The sequence below is a fragment of the Ascaphus truei genome, chromosome 18 (genome assembly GCF_040206685.1).
Source record: "Ascaphus truei isolate aAscTru1 chromosome 18, aAscTru1.hap1, whole genome shotgun sequence".
Classification (NCBI taxonomy): Eukaryota; Metazoa; Chordata; class Amphibia; order Anura; family Ascaphidae; genus Ascaphus; species Ascaphus truei.
The window spans coordinates 3,664,365-3,686,984 of NC_134500.1; the positions used below are offsets into that span (position 1 = coordinate 3,664,365).

General features: G+C 48.7%; 1 protein-coding gene across 11 annotated transcripts in view; it reads right to left on the reverse strand.

The window, feature by feature from the left end:
* The window catches only part of AKAP13 (A-kinase anchoring protein 13), a 174,846-nt gene that overhangs the window by 64,290 nt on the left and 87,936 nt on the right, over positions 1–22,620 (reverse strand). For 9 of the 11 annotated variants that reach the window (XM_075575230.1, XM_075575233.1, XM_075575231.1 and 6 more), the window contains 2 exons: positions 3,587–3,668; positions 1,914–2,041 (listed from right to left, as the gene is read on the reverse strand). In XM_075575230.1, the coding sequence (XP_075431345.1) occupies positions 1,914–2,041; positions 3,587–3,668 (210 nt within the window). Of the gene's footprint in view, positions 1–1,913; positions 2,042–3,586; positions 3,669–10,160; positions 10,792–22,620 lie in introns of those variants that run through there. The other 2 variants (XM_075575235.1, XM_075575236.1) reach the window with 2 other exon arrangements.

The following is a 22,620-nucleotide window of genomic DNA, read 5'->3' on the forward strand; positions in this document are numbered from 1 at the left end:
CTCTTCTCAGCACGGTTTATTTTCGCTTACCTAAGGCTACAGCCACAATCACAGCGAGCACTGCACGCATCTGAGCGCCTGGCGGCTCGTGCACCAGTGTGAGCCACGACCTGTGGTCTGTGGTAAAGAGCAGGAGATCGGGGCGCGGCCATGACGTCATGCGGCTGATTCGCCCTCATTGGCTGAACAACCGCCGTGACGTGGACAATGCTCGGCCGCCACGTCGAAAATCTTGTCTTTTAGCCAAGGTGGTCGGTCGCGCATCGCGCCGTGTGCGCCCACGCTGACTGGGGCCTGCCCCATAGAGGGCTGTACCTTGTGTACGGCGTGCACGTCATCGCAGCTGGGGCCACCGGGGATGAAGCCTAATTATGCAATAAATGCTGAGATCCACCTGGCGATAAGTTATTGTTTTTAACCCCTCGGTGGAACCGGCTTCCTCAGAGAGATTCAATAACCCTTAAAGCTGCGAGCCCTCTTGCCCGCTTCTTTTAAAAAAACAAACAAATAAATGCCGCAGTTCCTTACATTTACGGCAATTATCTAAGCTGCTGATTGATCAGCGCAGATCCGGCTTCCCAGGGCACCCAAGAGGGAATGGTGGTGTAGCTTCCGAAATGGTTACTACAGCAACCCAAGGAAGCTTAATACTTGAAAAATCATTAAAAGGGGCATAAAGAGTGGACAAAATGCTGTATTATCTAATACTACACAACTGACGGGTTTCTCCTCTGTGGTTCCCAGTTAGAATTACTATTTCATTTATTTTATAATGTATAAATTATACCATATTATATAATGCTGTGGTGTAGCAGGTAATGAATTGGTCTAGCAAATGGAAGGTCCCGAGTTCGATTCCTGCATGTGTATTATATAAAACGTATTCATGTTCAACTCTCACATGGTGTAGGGGTGTGTGTGTGTCCGTGAGCAATGAAGCATTGAATGTTTAATCGAAAACCAAATTCCACGTGGTGAGAAATGCAGAGGGGTGAGAAATGCAGAGGAGAGAAATGCAGAGGAGAGAAATGCAGAGGAGAGAAATGCAGATACTGGTAAGGTAAGTCCTCGCGCGGCGAAAGGTCTTTAAATCGGGAGCCACGTTTAGATCGCGTTATAAGCAGATCTCACTATAACAGGGTTGAGATGTATATGTATATATATATATATATTTTTTATTTTTATTTTTTTTAATTTTTTTAAATAGCAAGAAGAGTGAAAGCACCTTTAACCCTTTACGATGCAATTATCCATGTACAATTCCCATATTGCCCCTATCACTTTCCGGTATTTCAGTTTGGTAGACCCGACATAACCAGGTGACAATGTTACATTTCTATGTGGATTGGTACATTTAAAAGAAAAAAAAATATATATATAATTGCTCCTTTATTATTACTGGGATATTTTTTTAACATAGGTTTGCAGTATGGGATCTCTGGAGCTGAACCCCATTAATTTCAGCTCTGGGGACCCCCTGCTTCCCGAGATACTACCCTCCAAAGGGGGTGCCAATATCTTGGCCAAGTTTTATTGTCCTGGTCACGCAGGTCATTAGGAAGCCGCACATGATGATGTCACAGCTTCCTATGGACCCTCAGGGTGCGGGAGCTTTCAAACGCTGTAATTACGTGTACCCCCGACCGAGGTGTCTCCGGAAACCAGGGGCTCCCCATTTCAAACAATCCTATGTTAAAAAATTATAATTATCAAAAACAAAAAAATCCACAGCTTGGATTGCCTCTTTAAAATTCTCCCTTTTAAATGATACCTTGCCTGTGAAAAGCAGGATAACACCGGAGATCTAAGTGACCGCCTTACAACCAAAATAAGGGGAACATGAAGTAAATTCCGAACATGTAGAGGGGACGATTGCACCTACAATGTCCTCAGAAGAAGCTAGCAGGACCTACCTTGGTGAACATGTCGTCCATCACTTCAGGGGACATGTGAAATATGTCCGAGTCACCCGCAGACTCTCCTCCCAGGAGTTGCTGAGATGCTTCCGTGCCCAGACCTTCCTCCAAAAATCGCTTGCATTCTAGGTCAATGCAAGAAAGGAAATAATGTTATTTGGAATTGAAACTGGCCACAAATTGACATCAACACTCTATAACAGGGGTGGGCAACTCCAGTCCTCAAGGGCCACCAGCAGATGAGGTATTCAGGATACCCCTGCTTCAGCTCAGGTGGCTCAGTTGTTGTGCTGAAGCAGGGATATCCTTAAAATGTGCCCTGCTGGTGGCCCTTGAGGACTGGAGTTTGCCGCCCCTGCACAATAAAGAACCTTCTATGGATGTGCCACTGTAAAAAGGTAAAAAGTAATAATTGTGCAAACACTATTCCTGTTCTGTAGCCATGATGGTAAAATATAGCAAACACTTTACATTACACCCATTGTTTGTACGAGAAGAGAATAACTGCTAAACAGAGGCTTTAGTTACATTGAATTCCACGCGCCTCTGATCTTACAAATGCAAAGCATAACGAGAGATTGTCGCCCGCTCAGTAAATTAAGCCGTTAACGGATAATTCATCTTAAAAACACAAATATCAAAACTACTTTAATATTTTCTTCGGGTCTATAAAACGAGCAGCCAAATAATACAGCCAGACATAGGAACAGAAGGGCAGACTCAAAATAAAGGCCGGCCAACTGACCGACAGAAAAACTGGCTGAAAAGAATCCGTTAGCGGACACTCCCATGGAAAATTCACAAGGAAGTGCCACAATCGTCATGACAATAATGATCCACACAGTTTAGGGAACAAACACGGAGAGGGACAGGAAGAATAACACACCATTAACCAGAAAAGCTGGGCACAAATAGAAGAGTCGCAGAAGAAAGACCTTCAGTAGTGAAACGTTTAGACTGGTCTCCCCAATTCCTGGTGGCTTGTATTGGGGCATATTTCTTTCTGCGCTGTGTTACGTAAACGCGAATTGCAAAGTAAGGACGGAATCACTCAAAAGGCAACTTTGCAGCAACATGGAATGCAAACATAATGAGTTTTCAATTAGAGAAAGAGAAATAAAGCAATTTCATGGATATGAACCTCGCATTTATATTCGGAAGAGTGCAAAGCTGTAGCTGGATAAACTAGAGTTGGATCCTCATCTAAGCTCAGAGAGGAGACAACGTGATCCAGATCTGAGAAGTGTAAGAAATAACATTTCTCGGCTCTGAGTATGGTGTAATATTTTTCTGAATTAATCTGTCCGTCTTTTGGATCAACGCGTGGCTTGATAAAAACCCCTCTCCTTTTCAAAGACTAAGGCTAAGATTATACTACCTGCGTGCGCAACGCTCGGCATAGACCTGCGCACGCCTGCAGCCCCAGCGACGTGTGAACAGAGGTGCAGGCGATGGGGAGGCGTGGCGGACGCGTCACGACGCTGGTTCGCACTCACTTGCTGTACCGCGGACGCGCTTGAAAATAGAACATTTTCAAAACACGGTCGCACCATGTCGTGCGCACACTATGGGCGGCCTCATAGGCATTATGCAATTTGTGCTTGTCGCGCGCGCACACAATCGCGCCGGCTATAAATCTCAGTTTAAGAGCCTATAGTGAAGTCTCTCACCTGTAGAGTCATTTTCCGGCTTGGATTCCAGTAGGTTTGCATGTGAACAAGGCTCTACGGAGCAGCAGCTCTCTCTGTTAATCTACAACAACAAAAACACACAAAAGAATCACAAATGACACAATGAATATTTTACATATCAGTATTGTGCAAAAGAAAAAGATAAAGGAATATTTAATTCTTGCACGCTTTAAATTTTTTTAAAATAAAACCATGTTTAGAAAGTACACATTGCAAAAACAATGCTGAACAAAATGTTATGTTTTTTCTAAAAACAGAATTTCTTATACATTTTTAAAAAGCCCTGTCGCGGAGAACTGATGCATACAATGCGGAGGACGGCTTTTATGCACAAAATTCACATTTCTGGAGATTCTACTTTTACATACAGTGTATAAAGAAACGTCACACCGCGCGCACGCACGCACGCACACCACACACACCACACACTCACACACACACCCCTTTCCAAGATGACGAGCGACACTGGATCTTTTCCTTGCTACCAACCTATTTAATAATATTACAAACCAGACTGAAAGCAGAAGACAGGACATAAGAAACATGAATGTATTTATTATATACTAGCTGAGAGCCCCGGCGTTGCCCGGGATGTTTGTGGTGTGGGTGTGGCATTTGGGTGGGGAGTGGTCCACGCGGCCCATGTGCGGTGGTAGTTCTGCTGTGGCTGTACTGATGGTGATTGTATTGGTGTGCTGATTTGGGAGGGTTTGGTGCTGATGTGGGGGTGCGGATGTGGGTGTGCCGATGGGGGAGGTGCAAAGGTGGCGATGTGTGGGTGCTGATGGTGTTGATGGGGGCTGGGAATGGTGGGGAGCCGAGAATGCCAGTGTGCTGGGGGGGCATGGGATACCGGTGTGCTGATGTGGTGGTGCTGGGGTGTGTGTGTGTATACATGTTTGTGTGTATACATTGTATGTGTGTGTGTGTATACATGTGTGTGTGTATGTGTATACACGTGTGTGTGTATGTGTATACACGTATGTGTGTGTATACACATGTGTGTATACACGTGTGTGTATACACGTGTGTGTATACACGTGTGTGTGTATACACGTGTGTGTGTATACACGTGTGTGTGTATACACGTGTGTGTGTGTGTACACGTGTGTGTGTGTATACACGTGTGTGTATACACATGTGTGTGTGTATACACGTGTGTGTATACACATGTGTGTGTGTGTATACATACGTGTGTGTGTATACACATTTGTGTATACACGTGTATACATGTTTGTGTGTGTGTATACATGTTTGTGTGTATACATTGTATGTGTGTGTGTGTGTGTGTATAAGTGTGTGTGTGTGTGTGTGTGTACATTTGTGTGTGTGTACACATGTTTGTGTGTGTATACACATGTGTGTGCATGTGTGTATACATGTGTGTGTGTGTGTATACATGTGTGTGTGTATACACATGTGTGTGTGTGTACACATGTGTGTGTGTGTACACATGTGTGTGTGTACACATGTGTGTGTGTACACATGTGTGTGTGTGTGTGTACACATGTGTGTGTGTGTATACACATGTGTGTGTGTGTATACACATGTGTGTGTGTATATACACATGTGTGTGTGTGTATACACATGTGTGTGTGTATACACATGTGTGTGTGTGTATACACGTGTGTGTGTATACACATGTGTGTGTGTATACACGTGTGTGTGTATACACGTGTGTGTGTGTATACACGTGTGTGTGTGTATACACGTGTGTGTGTGTATACACGTGTGTGTGTATACATGTGTGTGTGTGTATACATGTGTGTGTATACATGTGTGTGTGTGTGTGTGTATACATTATGTGTATGTATACCTGTGTGTATACGTGTGTGAGTGTATACGTGTGTGTGTATGTGTACATGTGTGTGTGTGTGTATGTCTCCATGTGTGTGTGTGTATGTCTCCATGTGTGTGTGTGTATGTCTCCATGTGTGTGTGTACGTGTACATGTGTGTGTGTGTGTGTGTACGTGTCTACGTGTGTACGTGTGTACGTGTGTGTCTACGTGTGTGTGTGTGTATGTCTCCATGTGTGTGTGTGTATGTCTCCATGTGTGTGTGTGTATGTCTCCATGTGTGTGTGTACGTGTACATGTGTGTGAGTATATGTGTACATGTGTGTGTGTGTACGTGTCTACGTGTACATGTGTGTGTGTGTGTGTGTACGTGTACATGTGTGTGTGTGTGTGTGTGTGTGTACGTGTCTACGTGTGTACGTGTGTACGTGTGTGTCTACGTGTGTGTGTGTCTACGTGTGTGTGTTTGTGTATACGTGTGTGTGTTTGTGTCTACGTGTGTGTGTTTGTGTCTACGTGTGTGTGTGTATACGTGTGTGTGTGTGTGTCTACGTCTGTGTGTGTGTGTGTGTGTGTGTGTCTACGTGTGTGTGTGTGTGTGTGTCCCTGTGTGTGTTTGTGTCCCTGTGTGTCCTTTGGCCCGTGACTCCGCCTCAGGGAAGGGGGGGTGGGGGGTGGGGGGGAGGTGGTGGGAAGGGGAGGTGGGGGGGAGGTGGTGGGAAGGGGGGGGTGGGGGGGAGGTGGTGGGAAGGGGGGGGTGGGGGGGAGGTGGTGGGAAGGGGGGGGTGGGGGGCGAGGTGGTGGGAAGCGGGGGGAGGTGGTGGGGAGTTGGGAAGGGGGGTGGGGGAGGTGGGAAGGGGGGTGGAGGTGGTGAGGAGGTGGTGGGAGGTTGTAAGGGGGGAGTGAAGGGAAGGTGAAGGGGGGGTGAAGGTGGGGGTGGAGGGGAGGTGGGGGTGGAGGGGAGGTGAAGGTGGGGGTGGAGGGGAGGTGAAGGGGGGGGGGGGTGGAGGGGAGGTGAAGGGGGGGGTGGAGGGGAGGGGGTGGAGGGGAGGTGAAGGGGGGTGGAGGGGAGGTGAAGGGGGGGTGGAGGGGAGGTGAAGGGGGGGGTGGAGGGAGGTGGAAGGGAAGGGAAGTGGAGTGAGGGGAGGTGAGGGGTGGGTGAGGGGAGGTGAGGTGAAGGGGGGTGAGGGGAGGTGAAGGGGGGTGAGGGGAGGTGAAGGGCGCTCCCTCACCCGTCCGGCAGCTCCCTCACCCGTCCGGCCGCTCCCTCACCCGTCCGGCCGCTCCCACGTGGTCTGAGGCGGGAGGCAGCTTGTTGTGGCCGCTCCCCCGCTGTGTCCCGGGCGCTCGCTCCCCCGCTGACTGTAGCGGCGCCAGGGGGTGGAGGGGAGGTGAAGGGGGGTGAAGGGGAGGTGAAGGCCGCTCACTCACCCGTCCGGAAGGTCCCACGTGGTCTGAGGCGGGAGGCAGCTTGTTGTGGCCGCTCCCCCGCTGTGTCCCGGGCGCTCGCTCGCTCCGCTGACTGTAGCGGCACCGGGGGGGGGGGGGGTGGAGGGGAGGTGATTTGAAGGGGGGTGAGGGGTGGGTGAAAGCCGCTCACTCACCCGTCCGGCAGCTCCCTCACCCGTCCGGCCGCTCCCACGTGGAACTGAGGCGGGAGGCAGCTTGTTGTGGCCGCTCCCCCGCTGTGTCCCGGGCACTCGCTCCTCCGCTGACTGTAGCGGCGCCGGGGGGGGGGGTTGAAAGCGCGGGAGACACGGGGAGAGGAGGAGGCTGATTTCGGGGAGGAAGAGGCGGAGGCTCCGGCGGGTATGTGAGGGCCCCCCCCCCCCCCGGGTTATACATGCTGCTAATGTACACACCCCCCCTACTGTGTGTGTGTGTCCGTGTGTGTGTGTGTGTGTGTGTGTGTGTGTGTGTGTGTGTGTGTGTGTGTGTGTGTGTGTCCGTGTGTCCGTGTGTGTGTGTGTGTCCCTGTGTGTGTGTGTGTGTGTGTGTGTCCCTGTGTGTCCTTTGGGCCGTCACTCCGCCTCAGGCCAATGAGAGGTGTGCGGGGGCGGCCCAAGGGACCAATGAGATTTCCCCTAGGGACACCGGACATCCAGCAGGCAGGCATGCATGCATGCAGGCAGGCAGGCAAACATACAGTGCTTTCACTAATATAGTATAAGATGGTTATTGCCAGTTATTCCACCCAATGAGTGCCACTCCAAGTGTGAAGTATGAAACGGCAACACCATTCTTTCAGTCCTAGAATAAAGAGACCTGTGTGTGGCCTTTGCAAATGTCAGTGTCCCAACAGTATAACTTACAGTTCAGGGATACAACACCCCCCAAAACCTGCAGGCTCCAGGCCTGACACCAAATAACATTCTTAACTGACTTGTTGGCGGTTGGGCCAAGACTAGGTGGATATTTATAGGCTGCAGAGCTATATTAGCCATTTGTTTTACATCAGGGCTAATGTACGTCCAGCGGAGAAATCTTTGAATGATTACACTTGCAGATATATTGGAGTTTGGACATGTTGCTTTAATGACGCAGTTCAGGCCTTTAACAGCACAGTGGCTCACAAATCTGCCGGGCGCATCAGAAATGCAACGTCTCGACGCACCTTACCATGAGACTTCTAACCATGCATTATGTTGCTGCTCCCTGCAAGGAGGAGAATTCCATCTTAAGCTTGGTTTCTGGCTCTGCACCAAGGAGCTGGCAGCCGATTTCGAACCAGGCACAATAACCCGACTTTGGGTGATGTGACAATCGGCATCATCCCAAGAACAAAGGCAGAAACCATCGAGGTCTCAAGTTCAAACCGGGATAAAGTGTTGTTGGTATTTTGCGTTTACATTTCCCATCCGTGTGAAAGCACAAACGTTGCATATTCTACGGTAGTGATCATCTTTATACGCAGGGTTTTATATGGAAGCGGTCATCGTTATACGCAGGGTATTGTACGGTAGCGGTCATCGTTATACGCAGGGTACTGTATGGTGGCAGTCATCGTTATACGCAGGGTATTGTACGGTAGCGGTCATCGTTATACGCAGGGTATTGTACGGTAGCGGTCATCGTTATACGCAGGGTATTGTATGGTAGCGGTCATCGTTATACGCAGGGTATTGTATGGTAGCGGTCATCGTTATACGCAGGGTATTGTACGGTAGCGGTCATCGTTATACGCAGGGTATTGTACGGTAGCGGTCATCGTTATACGCAGGGTATTGTACGGTAGCGGTCATCGTTATACGCAGGGTATTGTACGGTAGCGGTCATCGTTATATGCAGGGTACTGTATGGTAGCGGTCATCGTTATACGCAGGGTATTGTACGGTAGCGGTCATCGTTATACGCAGGGTATTGTACGGTAGTGGTCATCGTTATATGCAGGGTATTGCTTTTTGGTGTAAGGTTACAGTAGGCTTCATGCCACGTTCTAGGCTGATATGTAAAAACAATGTATTTCTTTACTGAAGTCATACAAAAAGAAATCTAAAAGCAAACTACAGAGATGGTTATTTTTCAGACAGGAGCCAATGTATCTCAGCCTTCCAATGGCATCGGACATTGGTAATAATGACTCGGTTTGATAGCTTCCGATTTTCCTGAGCTAGAGAAAAAGCCACCCCATCCACGTGTCCATACCCTCCTTCCATTGAGATTGTTTTGGATGGCAGCACGAAGGGAAAAAAGAACAGGTTTGTGCTGTTCCAGGAGGAGCAGAAGTCAGTCTGATTAGTAATGATTCTCAATGCCCCAATGACATCAAAATCAAATATGGCTGTTACTTGAAGTTTAAGATTTTTTTTTATTTTTTTAAGCAATAATGTCATTTTCTGCAGCTCTTATGTATATAAAATAAATGTTGGAACAGCAAATGTTCAAATCTTGAACTGCATAACAGAGTTTAAAAATGTGCATGTGTTGCATGGGCGAGTGCTTTCTGAGCAGCAGTAGGATACCAGCACCATAGAGCTGACAGGCCCGTTTCACATAGCCCTGGTATATGATTTAAATCATTAGGTTTTGGCTCTGCTCCGCTGCCCCGTACATTGCCAGGAAGATTTCCAGGCTCCACAAAGCCGTTTGGGTGGGACATTCCCAGACTGCCCCTATTATTTTTTTGTGGTGTGCTTGCTAAATTTAGATCTCAACGAATCATTGAATTGATACGGTGATATTAAACCTATGACATTTAATAAGACCGATAATATTAGGACTTTATATCGTGAGATTTTTGTTGCAGATTGCATTACTTTTTACTGGTAACAACTGGAGAAAATGGTTCTGAAGCCTTCAGAGCTTCTGTGAGCCTACAACGTCTGAAGAACTTGCAATGCTTCACCAACTGAATATAAATCCAGTAAATTCTAGGAACTGCTTCGTAAAATCTTAGCAAACAGGAACCGGCAGAAAGAAAACATTCTTCATAAACTGAATTTAAAATAATGGGAGAAGGATTTTGTTTCTTATGTTTAATAAACGCATGATGTGCCCAACACATTACTGTGCCTAACGTACAGAATTTTTTTTATGTAAAGAATGTATTTGTCTAGAAAGACAAATATAGGCAAGTTCAAAATCAACATTCTGCTCATTAGCACAGACCAGTAATTCATGAAAATATAATGTACATTACAAATAAGGAATTATTTTCATATAACGCTCTATAAGCTAAACACAACCAAATATAAATAAAAACCATAAACTACAAAATGTATTTGTGCATAAAAAAGACAAACCGGTAAGCAGTACCTTCAGCAAGACCACGTCCACAGCTCTGTCAGCTCTGGAAATGTCACAGAGGCTGTAACGCCGCTTGTATCTCTCATACATCTTTCCCAAGATTGAAGCAACAGGAAATCGCGATATGGAGCACAAAGTCCTGATCAGTTTTTGCTACAACTCTGACACATGTGAGCAATGACTGCTGTGTCCATCCCCCCAACAAAATCACAACACATCTTGTTTCCTTGACAGGAAGAACGAATTTCCAGGACTGGGATGGGCTGACGGCTTTCCCCGCAAAGCTCAATATCAAACACACTTAATATCCACTTTACAGCTCATAGATGATGTAAATAAATGGTAGCGAAAAGTCTCAATGACACCAAAAAGATCAGCTTCAGCAGTGTACGGGCGGGAAAAAAATACAGATAAAAAGGCAGCTGGATTAAGCAACAAAAAGTGCAATCCCGTAAAACTCCAAGAGGAAAAAACAAGTTACAGTCTAGACACGACTTCAGCATCTCTCATTCACAGACAAAAAAAAGCCAAAATCAAGCCCAGGCTGTGGTGGTGGAGGCACCGAAGCTCGCTTCTCATATCCAGGAAGAGAAATCAAGAAGAGCAATGTAACATCCTTCAAAACTTCACCTTAAATCAGGCAGGTTTGACTTTTTTTTTTTTAAATATGTTTTATTTGCAATCACAACTCAGAGAGAGGAGTGGGGGGGAGGGGGGGCGAGCCACTCCTTTTCTGTACGTCACTTTGGGTATTCTCCGCTCTGCTCTACTTCAATCCTTGACTCCTATTCCCGCAGGTATAACCAAGTCTTCAATTCCAATTCTTTTTATGCATTCTAGAAACAGAAATCTGTGCATAAAAAATGTAAAAAAACTGCTTACAAAACCTTGGGAGGCGAGACTCTGCTCGCCGGCTCTTTCGTGTTCTAGAAGTCTTCAAAAAAAAAAAAGTTCAATCCAGAAGGACAAGAAAAAAAATAAAACCATCAGCAAGCAGCCGGCAGACAAAAGTTTCCTTGCAAGGAGCAGAGACGTACGAGTCAGAGATATTAAAAGGGGAAATACACAGATTTTTCATGGGAGAGAATACAAGAGTTATGGCAGAGGTAGGGTTACGATTTAGGACGTTGAAGCAGGGGACCCGGCGGAGTTTCTCGGTGCTGCTTTAGTGACAGCGTGGGCAGTTTGCTTCTGTGAATGCCTTCATTCAAATCAGCTGGGCCCCAAGCAGTCGCACTGCCACATGGTTTCCTGTACTCCAACTGTTCCATCCCCCCCACCCCCGCCCCTCTATAGCATCACACACCCCCCTCCCCCGCCCCTCTATAGCATCACACACCCCACATCCCTCCTGTGGGAGAGAGAGATTTCCAGAGATTTTTTTTACTGACGTTTCTCACTCCGAACCAAGGTCTTGAAGATGGAAAATAAGTAAAACAGTACAGGCTTCTCTTTGAAATGAGCAGGAGGTAACAGATTACAGAGGGCAGCGGTTTCCGTGCAGAACTGGGGCTGCTGAGAGGGTTTTATATACTGAATACTGCACAACTAATGCATGTGTTTATTTCCCATCATTTTATAATAGACCTTTCAAAGCGTCCGCACGAGCTGTGGATTATTACCAGGCATTGTTTTTCATTATACGATAGACTTGTTTTTAGCCGCAAATGGTTTGGTCCTCATGGTACTTTGCGATGTTCTGTACCTGCACACTATGGATTCAGCTGGTTATTTGTTCCCTCCATCACCAACAAGGAGTTCTGCTGTAAAGCATTGGTGAGCAATAATACAATATACTTAAAGGGTTAATAAGTCTTTGAGCCCTTATAAAAAAAAAAAGCTGCAGATTACACACCCACACACCAAAATACCACTTGTGAGCAGTCACTTCACAGACTGCTCTGCAACCCTGCCTGTCGCCATTACCCCTTACCAAGTGCTTCCACTGCAGCAAAGGATTCTGGGTAATGACATGCAAGTGAACACTTAGGCTAAGGCCCCGCTCCCTCAGTCAGTGCGCCCGCACTGCAGACAGGCAGGGCGCTGACAGACAGACCGCGATATGCGGTCTGTAGGGAGCTGGAGCCGGGCTGGAGTGGGAGGGAGGGGCGGGGTTTAAGCGGAGGGGCGTGTGGTTTAAGCGGAGGGACCCGCTACCCCCCTCCCTCCACGGGCTCGGGCTCCCGGGCTGCCCTACTCATACGCTGACACTCAGGCACACACACACACACACACACTCAGGCACACACACACACAGGCAGGCACTCATGCACACACACACACACACACACACACACACAGGCAGGCACTCACATACACAAACACAGATAGGCACTCACGCTGCTTTCCCTCCACACTCTCCTCCCCGCTCCCCGAAGCCTCCCCTCCTCATTGGCTCACAGCCACACCACGTGACGCGTCGACGCTTGGGATTACAATTCTCTTGAATCCCCTAGCGGCTGACGCGTCACAGCGTGTAGTGAGCTGTACCGTGAGGGGGGACCGGGACCGGCTCGGGAGGATTCCCCTGCTGGTGGGGAACGCTCGTGCGGCCGCCCGCGCCGCGGGTCCCAGGCCTCACAATGCATCCCTTTTTGCTTATGCCCGAGGTATCACTCGGCTTTTCAGCACAGGCTGGGTTGAACAGTGCATAGTCAGTGACAGCTATTTGACCTTTTGTGTATCTGCAATATGAGATTGGTTGCTGGCTACTGTACGTAACGTGAAGCTGGGAGTGGCTAAACCAGACACAAAATAAGTTATGGTGAGTAAAAGGTGACAAAAACTCTCCACCATACAGTGTACAACATACATACAGCACATACATACAGCACATACATACAGCACATACATACAGCACATACATACAGCACATACATACAGCACAGGGAGAAGGGATATTGCAGCCGTGTGTAAGATCTTCTCCTCCCTCTGCTTATTGTGCGCTGGTGAACACTGTCCCTCTTTTGTTCTTAGGCTTGTTATATTGTAGACGCTGGTGCGCGTGCGCACGCCGGGTGTTGCGCGTGCACCTTGCACGGGCGTTTTGTTTGTATAGGGCAAGCTGTGGCGCACGCGGCTAGGGGGCGTGGCTATGACATCACAGCATTAGGCTGCGCTTATAGTGCCGGCGACGCGACGTTGCGGCAAAACAAATGTATTGCTGCCGTTGTGACGCAAATTTTTGAAGCTGGTCAAATTTGATTTTTAAGAGGCCGTCGCCACACGTGGCAGCCTCTGAACCAATCAAAGACCTGGTCGCCCGCGACGTCGCCGCAAAGCGAATTACAACTTTCGCTAGCGGCGACGGTTAACATCATCCGTCGCATCGGCATTGCGTGCACTGTAAGCGCGGCCTTAGTCTGCGCTGTGATTGGTTCACAGCGTCATGTGGCGCAGCAACTGCGCAAAAATAAAATTTTCTTGTATTTTCTCTGGTCTGCTGCACCATCGCTCAAGGCCATGCGCGCGTGTCCCAAGTATACAAACGTTTGGCTTACACTGCCAATTATCATGGTGGCGCATGCACACTAGATTACATACCATAAGCCTCAATTATACAAGATGCCGGTGGGCAGCACTGCGATCCGGTGACGTTACCCTGCGCTGCCGCCGAGCAGACACGGAGGCGTGGCGGGGGCATGGCCGTGAGAGGATGGCCCTCACGTGACGCGGCGGTCGCCTGCCCAAAACAAATTCCTCTGTCTCCTCCAGCCGGCGCACGTCACTCAAGGTATGCATCCCGCAGCAGGATCGCAGCACTGGGAACTAGTGATTAGCACAGGAGAGGACCTGTGTGCATCAGGGCACGGTCACTATGCGGGGAGAAGCTACGATCCACACCAGCGGCATCCCCCACTTCCGCTGCACTGGGGAGAGACAGCGGGCAGCAGTTCCAGGGCAGCCGGAGCGGGCAGCATGTTGCTCACCAATGCTCTGAAATGCGTCAGTGCTGATCATGCACAGATACTCCTATCCAAGTCAATGTAAGTTTCCAAGCGTTCGTGCACAATCGTCACCAACACACGAGAGGGTAATCCCCAAATAACTGCTTCAGCACAGATGGCTTAATCAGTGGCTCAGTCAAACACAGCCACCTATACTAATGCAGGGATGTCCTTAAAACCTGGCCTGTTGGTGGCCCTTGAGGACTGGAGTTGGCCGCCCCTGCATTAAGTGATCGATCCCGGAAAGCACAGAACGTGACGTCCCCTAGAAAATCGAGCAGGTTCTGACGTAACTACGTCGTCATTGGGGCCCCTGGAGTGCCAAGATCCCACAACATAGTAGCCAAGTCTAAAAGACACCCAAAGGGTTAATATTCAATGAGTTTAGTTAGACTGTGCTCATGTAGTAACATTAGAAAATGATAAAGTATTATGCTAATAAAGCAAATATCCGCTATATTCGTTATAAAAAAAATGCATGTCTACTTTATTTTACCATCGCAATGTGCTTTTTGCTGCGGATTTTAACAATCCCACCCTTTTATGTTGATAATTTGCCTCCTTGGGAAACTAAAATGGCCTCTGACACACACACACACACACACACGGCAACGTTGGCTGTCCTAAATAAGTGCCGATTCCAGTGACATAACAAGTAAAAACCTTGGTAAATTAGGATTTCGTTAGAAACCGATCTGCAATACATTAACTACTGGGGTAACACCGTTACAGATTTAGGGCCTCATGCAGAGAGCAGCGCTAAAAGGAATCTCGCCATTAGCCGGCGAAAATGGAGCTTTAAACTGCTGAAACAGGCAAGTTTTAAAAAAAGCGCCATTTTTTTTTTTCCCTTGAAATTCGCCGCGCGGCTGGAGAGTTTCTAATCTCTCCAGTTTTTTTCCTGCCGTATGCAGAGAGCCGCGATCGCCATCTAGTGGCTGTTCGCGCCAAAAAAATGGCGCGATTTTCAACATTTTTCCTCTCCACCAAGCAGCTGGCGCTCCGCGGCCGGTGGAGGGAAAAAAAAAAAACGCGATTTTTTTCCCCAGTAGTTTCAACAGCGCTCATAGCGCTCATAGCGCTGGTTGAAACTCTCCATATGCAGAAAGGCAGTTTTATGCCCTTTCTGCATATGGAGATAAAAACTCTCCAATAAAGCTAAAAATTTTCCCCCTCTCCAATTCTGAATAGCGCTGCTCTCTGCATGAGGCCCTTAGCCAGACTTACCGTTTCCGGAGCCGCGGCTGGAAAGCTCCCGAGATGGCGCTGTGGGAGGTGCAGGCATCCGGATCGGAGCTCCAGAGATAATCCTCCGCCCTCAGGTGCTGGACACCATACGTCTCACTACATCTCGTTAAACCGCTGACCAACAGGGACAACTATTTCGCATACAGACTAGGAGCAACAATGTAACTAATGTACAGGCTACAAGTAGGAACAAAGTATACTTATTGCTAGTTATTACCAGTACTATTGGATATTAATGCCATTATCAAATGTGTCTAGTTTCCAACAAGGCTGCTTACTACAGATGAACAGATCATATAACAATGCTTTGGGCTTTCCAACTCCCAGGCCCACCCCCATCTGAAGAGAGTTTCAATCAAATTAAGGCACCCCCAACCCCTGTGCATTTCAATCATCCACGGTCAGAGAGACAAAGTAGAACTATTTGAGACCAAAAAAACACTTAGGCTGCGGCCAGGCAGGGAGCGGGCGCGCTGGTGCTTGTGCGCTGTGCCCTGCTCGGCCGGGCGTATCGTGGCCGGCTAAGCGCGCGCTCGCCTGGGGGCGAGACCACAACGTCACGGAGCTGGTTCCCCCTCATTGGGCGAACCGCTCATGTGATGCGCTTGCAAGCGGCAAGATCAAATTTGCTTGCTCTGAGCGCCGAGCGGGCACAGGCACTTGCTCACACTGGTCACATACATTGCTGCAATGTGTTTATTAGCGGCCAACGTGAGCGCGCCTGCCCGCCCGCCCAGCGCTACCCTGGACGAGGCCTAATACAATGCATTTGCAGTGTCACACAAACTACACGTTGATTTCTTGACCGCTCTGGATTCGGAGTTTTAAGTCTTTTCCGCAGAAGACCGCTTGGAAAAAGACATCCGAATCTATATTTATTTGCTGATGCAACACATTTGTGTTTTGTTGAAACATCTGGAAATCACAGAAAGTGCACATGATCCTAGAAGCAAACTTTTCTAGCCATATGTTGGAGGAGATAATTTGGCAGTGAAGAATATATCCAGAGAACTCCTCCTCACTGAACGGATTCTTAAGGTCAATCAAATCACTTCAGAGAATCGGCATCAGATACATTATATCACAGGGAGATGCAGAGAAGTTATGTGGCAAAATAAAAAAAAATGTTCCCGTCAGCATAAAATAAAAAATATATAAAATCCACATATGCATTCACTTTAGGCCGTGATTATACCAGAAATCACCGGCGGCGCGCTGGAAAACAAATGGCTGAATCCCGATGTATGTTTACATACCAGCGCGCCGCCTGGAGCTGCAGGGCGGCAGTCTCCTGAAGAGATTTTAAAAATTGTTATTGGCAGGCGACAGCCGCGTCACATGAGCGGTTCAGCCAATGGGGGCGTACCGCTCACGGCCACACCTCCGCCGCGCCTCCTCTCCTGTCTCCTCTCTCTGCTGCAATAAGCACTCGGCGGCAGTGCAGCGTGACGTCACCGGATCGCGTTGCGCTCAGCGGCATCTGGTATAATCAAAGCCTTGGGTTCTACATGGTTTTTGTTACCCATTTCACCAATGCAATTGTTCTTATATTGCATACACTGTATTTTAACATTCAGTAACACTCTAAGTTTGATGCAATATAAAAGTCAGAAGAACAATATTGAAACTAAACTGGCTACCCAGAAGATATAATGTGACCTTATGGTTTGGAGTCATAAGACAAAAATCAACCAAAAAGTACATTACTCCAGTGTTTCTCAACCAGGGGCGCAGGGGAAAAACTCTCCAGGCCGCTGATCGGTCACCTCATGCGCTGCCTGGAGGCTGTGATCCGCCTCTCCTCTCTCAGCCCAGCACAGAGGCTGTGATCCGCCTCTCCTCTCTCAGCCCAGCACAGAGGCTGTGATCCGCCTCTCCTCTCTCAGCCCAGCACAGAGGCTGTGATCCGCCTCTCCTCTCAGCAGCCCGGCACAGAGGCTGTGATCCACCTCTCCTCACTCAGCCCGGCACAGAGGCTGTGATCCGCCTCTCCTCACTCAGCCAGGCACAGAGGCTGCGATCCGCCTCTCCTCTCTCAGCCCAGCACAGAGGCTGCGATCCGCCTCTCCTCTCTCAGCCCGGCACCGAGGCTGCGATCCGCCTCTCCTCTCAGCAGCCAAGAACAGAGGCTGCGATCCGCCTCTCCTCTCTCAGCCCGGCACAGAGGCTGCGATCCGCCTCTCCTCTCTCAGCCCGGCACAGAGGCTGCGATCCGCCTCTCCTCTCAGAGCCCGGCACCGAGGCTGCGATCAGTCTCTCCACTCTCAGCCCGGCACCGAGGCTGCGATCAGTCTCTCCTTTCTCAGCCCGGCACAGAGGCTGCGATCCGCCTCTCCTCTCTCAGCCCGGCACAGAGGCTGCGATCCGCCTCTCCTCTCCCAGCCCGGCACAGAGGCTGCGATCCGCCTCTCCTCTCCCAGCCCGGCACAGAGGCTGCGATCCGCCTCTCCTCTCTCAGCCCGGCACAGAGGCTGCGATCCGCCCCTCCTCTCTCAGCCTGGCACCGAGGCTGCGATCAGTCTCTCCCCTCTCAGCCCGGCACAGAGGCTGCGATCCGCCTCTCCTCTCTCTGTCCGGGCACAGAGGCTGCAATCCGCCTCTTCTCTCTCAGCCCGGCACAGAGGCTGCGATCCGTCTCTCCTCTCAGCCCGGCACAGAGACTGCGATCCGTCTCTCCTCTCTCAGCCCGGCACAGAGGCTGCGATCCGCCTCTCCTCTCTCAGCCTGGCACCGAGGCTGCGATCAGTCTCTCCTCTCTCAGCCCGGCACCGAGGCTGCGATCCGCCTCTCCTCTCTCAGCCCGGCACAGAGGCTGCGATCCGCCTCTCCTCTCTCAGCCCGGCACAGAGGCTGCGATCCGCCTCTCCTCTCTCAACCCGGCACCGAGGCTGCGATCAGTCTCTCCTCTCTCAGTCCGGGCACAGAGGCTGAAATCCGCCCCTCCTCTCTCAGCCTGGCACCGAGGCTGCGATCAGTCTCTCCTCTCTCAGTCCGGGCACAGAGGCTGAAATCCGCCTCTCCTCTCTCTGTCCGGGCACAGAAGCTGAGATCTGCCTCTCTTCTCAGTGCGACACAGAGGAGAAAGTAGAGCCTCTTCATCCCAAGACATCGCAGGGTGCGTATAGCTAGCCAGCTGACATGTTTGAGGTGTGTGGGATGGTAGAAGGGAGGAGTGCTTTGTGTGGGGAGGAGTATGTGAGGCCATGTTGGGGAGGGGAAGAGTGTGATAGTTGTGTGCGGAGGCAGAGGGGTGCTAGCGAATGTGGTGTAAGAGAAGGGTGCAAATGTGGAGTTTATGATTAAGAGGGTGATTGCTGTGACACAGGGGATAAATGTCCAGTATGTGTTGAGTAAAAAGAGTGAATACGATGTGCGAGGGTGAATATAGAGTGTGTAAGAAGAGGGTGAATGTGGGGGAGGGTGAAAAGGGGGGTGAGTGTGTAAGACAGGAGGGATAATAAGGAGGGGTTCCCAAGGGTGATCCTGATCAAAAAAAAGTCCATGGACCACTATTATTCAGGGACTACAAGAAGCTCAGCTCACTATAGGCTCACCTGTTGTATAATTTGTGATCCAGTGGAAGCAAAGAGAAGTAACAGTGAGTGGGAGACGTAGGAGTCAGAAGACTCGTAGCCCACTGCTTGGGTTTAGCATAATGTAGACTCACAACAAACTCGGGTCCATTCTGTATAACCAATCTACCATTATAGTATTACACAGCCCATAAATATGAATGACAATGTAGATAGTCATTGGGGAAAGTGTCAGGAAACAAACATCAAGAAGGACCAGGGACATGTCGTCTCAAATATGGGTTAAATGCGCTTTTAATGCTCATTCAATCAGCCTTCTATAGAAAGGTATTTTACGCACATTGTATTTTTTATTCTAAATATTTCACAAATATGAAAGTAGAGATCTAGAATGTAACAAAATATATCCTAGAGAAACCGTACAAACGATTTGAAAAGACCTGCACAGTCTCGCTGATACGCTGCATTTCACATTTATTTTAAAATTTGAATTTTAAACTGTAAAATATATTGAAACATAAGAGATTACGTTTCTTCTTTTCTGCATTACAATTAGCGTTAGAGGAACATCAGCATCATGTGGCAAATAAAACCGGATGAAGGAAGTGTGTGGAGCGAGGGGGAAGATAACATTTTCACAGCAGATCAGAAGGCCGGATGACAGTGGTCAGTTTGTCATGATCATTCTTGGAAAGGGGAAGCCCAAAATGACCGAGTGAGTGGTGATCGTGTTCAGAACTCGGTGGACTTTTCATGTGGAGGAGAAGTACATAAGGCATGAGTGGCTGAGACATGGAAACATACAAATGCTTTTTATGGACAATATGATTTCAGCAGATTTTCACAGCCCTGGATAATTATTCATATCTTACTGAGAAAGTACAATGTAACTACTCGCAGGGGGAAGCTGGGGTCACAGAAACACAAAAAGGACATTACAAAGATTTCGATTAGAGGCAGAAATGTCATTAGGTAACATTATACACATTTTATTTACGGTAGTTGCATTGATAATTACTTTATTAAACTGAAGACTTTTGCATCAATACATTAGACTCATTCGTGAAAACAGGGTGTATCAAAGTGTAGTTAAGTGACAAAGAGTTGACTAGGATGTTTACATGGATATATACGGACGGACGCATGACGATGGCCATTATTGCTTTTAACTGGCAAAACAAGTTAAGCGATAATGTTTTCAATGACTGTTTCAAAACTATAAAGACTATCGCACTTTGGTGACAGACTTAAGGCTAGGTCCCCGGTGCCTGCGCACGCCAGGGACGAGAACCGCCCCCGCTAGCTACCCTGGCACACAATTTGCCGCCATGATGCACAACCAGATTTTCTGAATACTAGGAAATTTTATTCAGAACTTGCGACGTAGCGTTGGCCACGCCCCCTCCCCCAGGTTCAGCCTATGAGGGCGAACCAGCCAAGTGACGTCATGGGCGCGCCCTGTCTTTCCCCCTGCAGCTCCAGCACAGACCGCGTTTTTAAGCTGTGCACGCGCCACCAGGACGCCAGGCGCGTGTGCAGCAGCCACCACCGGGGACTTAGCCTTAGACTGTACAAGACGCTGAATCTTTCCCGACAATATTCTATTATTATTATTACGGTTCCTCTATACCAGGGCTGCTCAACTCAAGCCCCCCAAACAGGTCAGGTTTTCAGGATATCCCTGCCTCAGCACAGGTGGCTCAATCAGAGGCTCAGTCTTCGAGGACTGGAGTTGAGCCCCCTGTGACACACTGCTCTAACTAGAAGCAGAACTAGCTTAGAACAGGGGTGCGCAAACTTTTGCTCCTGCGCCCCCATGGCTCTTGTCCCCCGGTGCTCGCGCCCCCTTCGTTCAGTGCGGCGCCAAATTATGTGCGGGGTCATGGGACATCACGTGACCTGCACGTGTGACGTCACGGCGCATGACCCCGCTGCGTTGCCATGGAGACGCTTACAGACACCGGCTGAAGCAAGGTAAGTTGAGATTCCAGAGTCCTCACGTGATCCCCCCGGCATTTAATTTTAATGCCTTGGGGAAGAGCGCGGGGCCTCTGCAACCGCCCACACCCACCCAGACAAATCTCACGCCTCCCCCAGTTTGCACGCCCCTCGTTTATAACACGTACATCAGCGCTGTTCAAAGCTCGCCACACTTGTGGCTGTCGTCTCTCCATATTCGCCACATTATATTATACAAACCTAAACACCCCAAATACACACAAGAACCCCCCCCCCACTCCCCAATACACACAAGAACCCCCCCTCCCACCCCTATACACACAAATCTGGCGAGGGGGGCTTACACCAGAGACCGGGCTTCAAGCAGAGGAGAGGCCCACTGCAGGGAGGGGAGAGGCACACTGTAGGCGGGTGGGGGGGAAGAAAGTCACCCTGCAGGGGTGGGGGGGGGGGGGAAGAGAGCTGGGGCTCGGCATGCAACAGAGACCGCAGAGCGGACCAGCCCTTTGGTACCACGTTGGCCACAATGCATTCTCCTATTCGCCACGTGTGTGGTGTTGGTATAAATGTGAAAATAAATTTAAGGTTCAAACAAAACATCATTGATGTTATTTGACAATAGAAGGGCCTTTCAAAATGTCAGTGCAACAATCAATAAAACATATGTCAAAGTGTAAAACAGAAGATGCATGTGAAGTGCGTGGGACCTCCAAAAAAGTGAATATTGAGTGGAGTCACAGAAAAAAAAGCTAATTTACAGCTTGAAGAAAACAAAGGAAAGTTTAGAGTATCCCGAAATGAGCCTAGTGCTGACCGGCATTATCCGGCTGCATGGTCAAGTTCCAGGAGAGTGGGCAGAGACATCCCAGTCACCACCGCCGATGTTTTCGATGCCTGGGCGTACCCGTAAGAATAAAAACCTACATTCACCACTGCCTATAGGGCGACATATAAACTTCTTGTGAGCCAGTATTATTTTGTGTTTTGTGTGTACATCACCACCTATAAAAATAGCTAAAGGGGATTATGACAAGACAATATATTACATCATTTTCCATATATAATCTGAACGTACAAAAGCAGGGTGTCTGGGCACGTCTGCAAAAGGAATTCTGAGAACAGTCTGAGCCCAACTTATCACAAGTTAGATAACTTTGTTTTGGCTGATGTTAATCGGGGCTCTACCGCATTAAAAAAAAAATGAAAGAAAAAGTGAGAGGGTGAAAAAATCATGAAAGGAAACTGGTAACAAGTCCGGCAAATTACCCTGGATTTGGAATAATGGACGTGGGAGATTCTTCTGCCGAGCAGTAATCCTTCACACACGAGAAAACTCCAAGTTGCTAAAGTCTCCCATCTTCTGTCTACTTTCTTGAGGACACGCCAAATAAAAACGCCAACAGTTGTAGAACGCCTTTGGTAAATGATCGATAGTTGATTGCCTCTTCAAGAGCAAAGTTGGCAACCAGACATTTATCAGTGAAGAGTTTAGGATCGCTACATTTACATCAGACCCGTCAGTCAGAACACAGAGGCGGGCAGGTGACAGAGGAGACGTCGCCATGGGTCTTAGGCTGTAACTTCCGTTGCCACCTTGAAAATATATATATGTCTTGTGAGTAGCGTGTGTGTTTTAACTCTCTGGGTGCCCTATAGGTGAAGCTACTACGTCATGGGGGTCCGACACTCCAGGGGCTGGATGATGTAGTGGCTACATCTTACTGCGCATTTTTCTAGGGGAGACCGCGTTCTGCGCTCCTATGAGGAAGTGGAGCGGGAGGA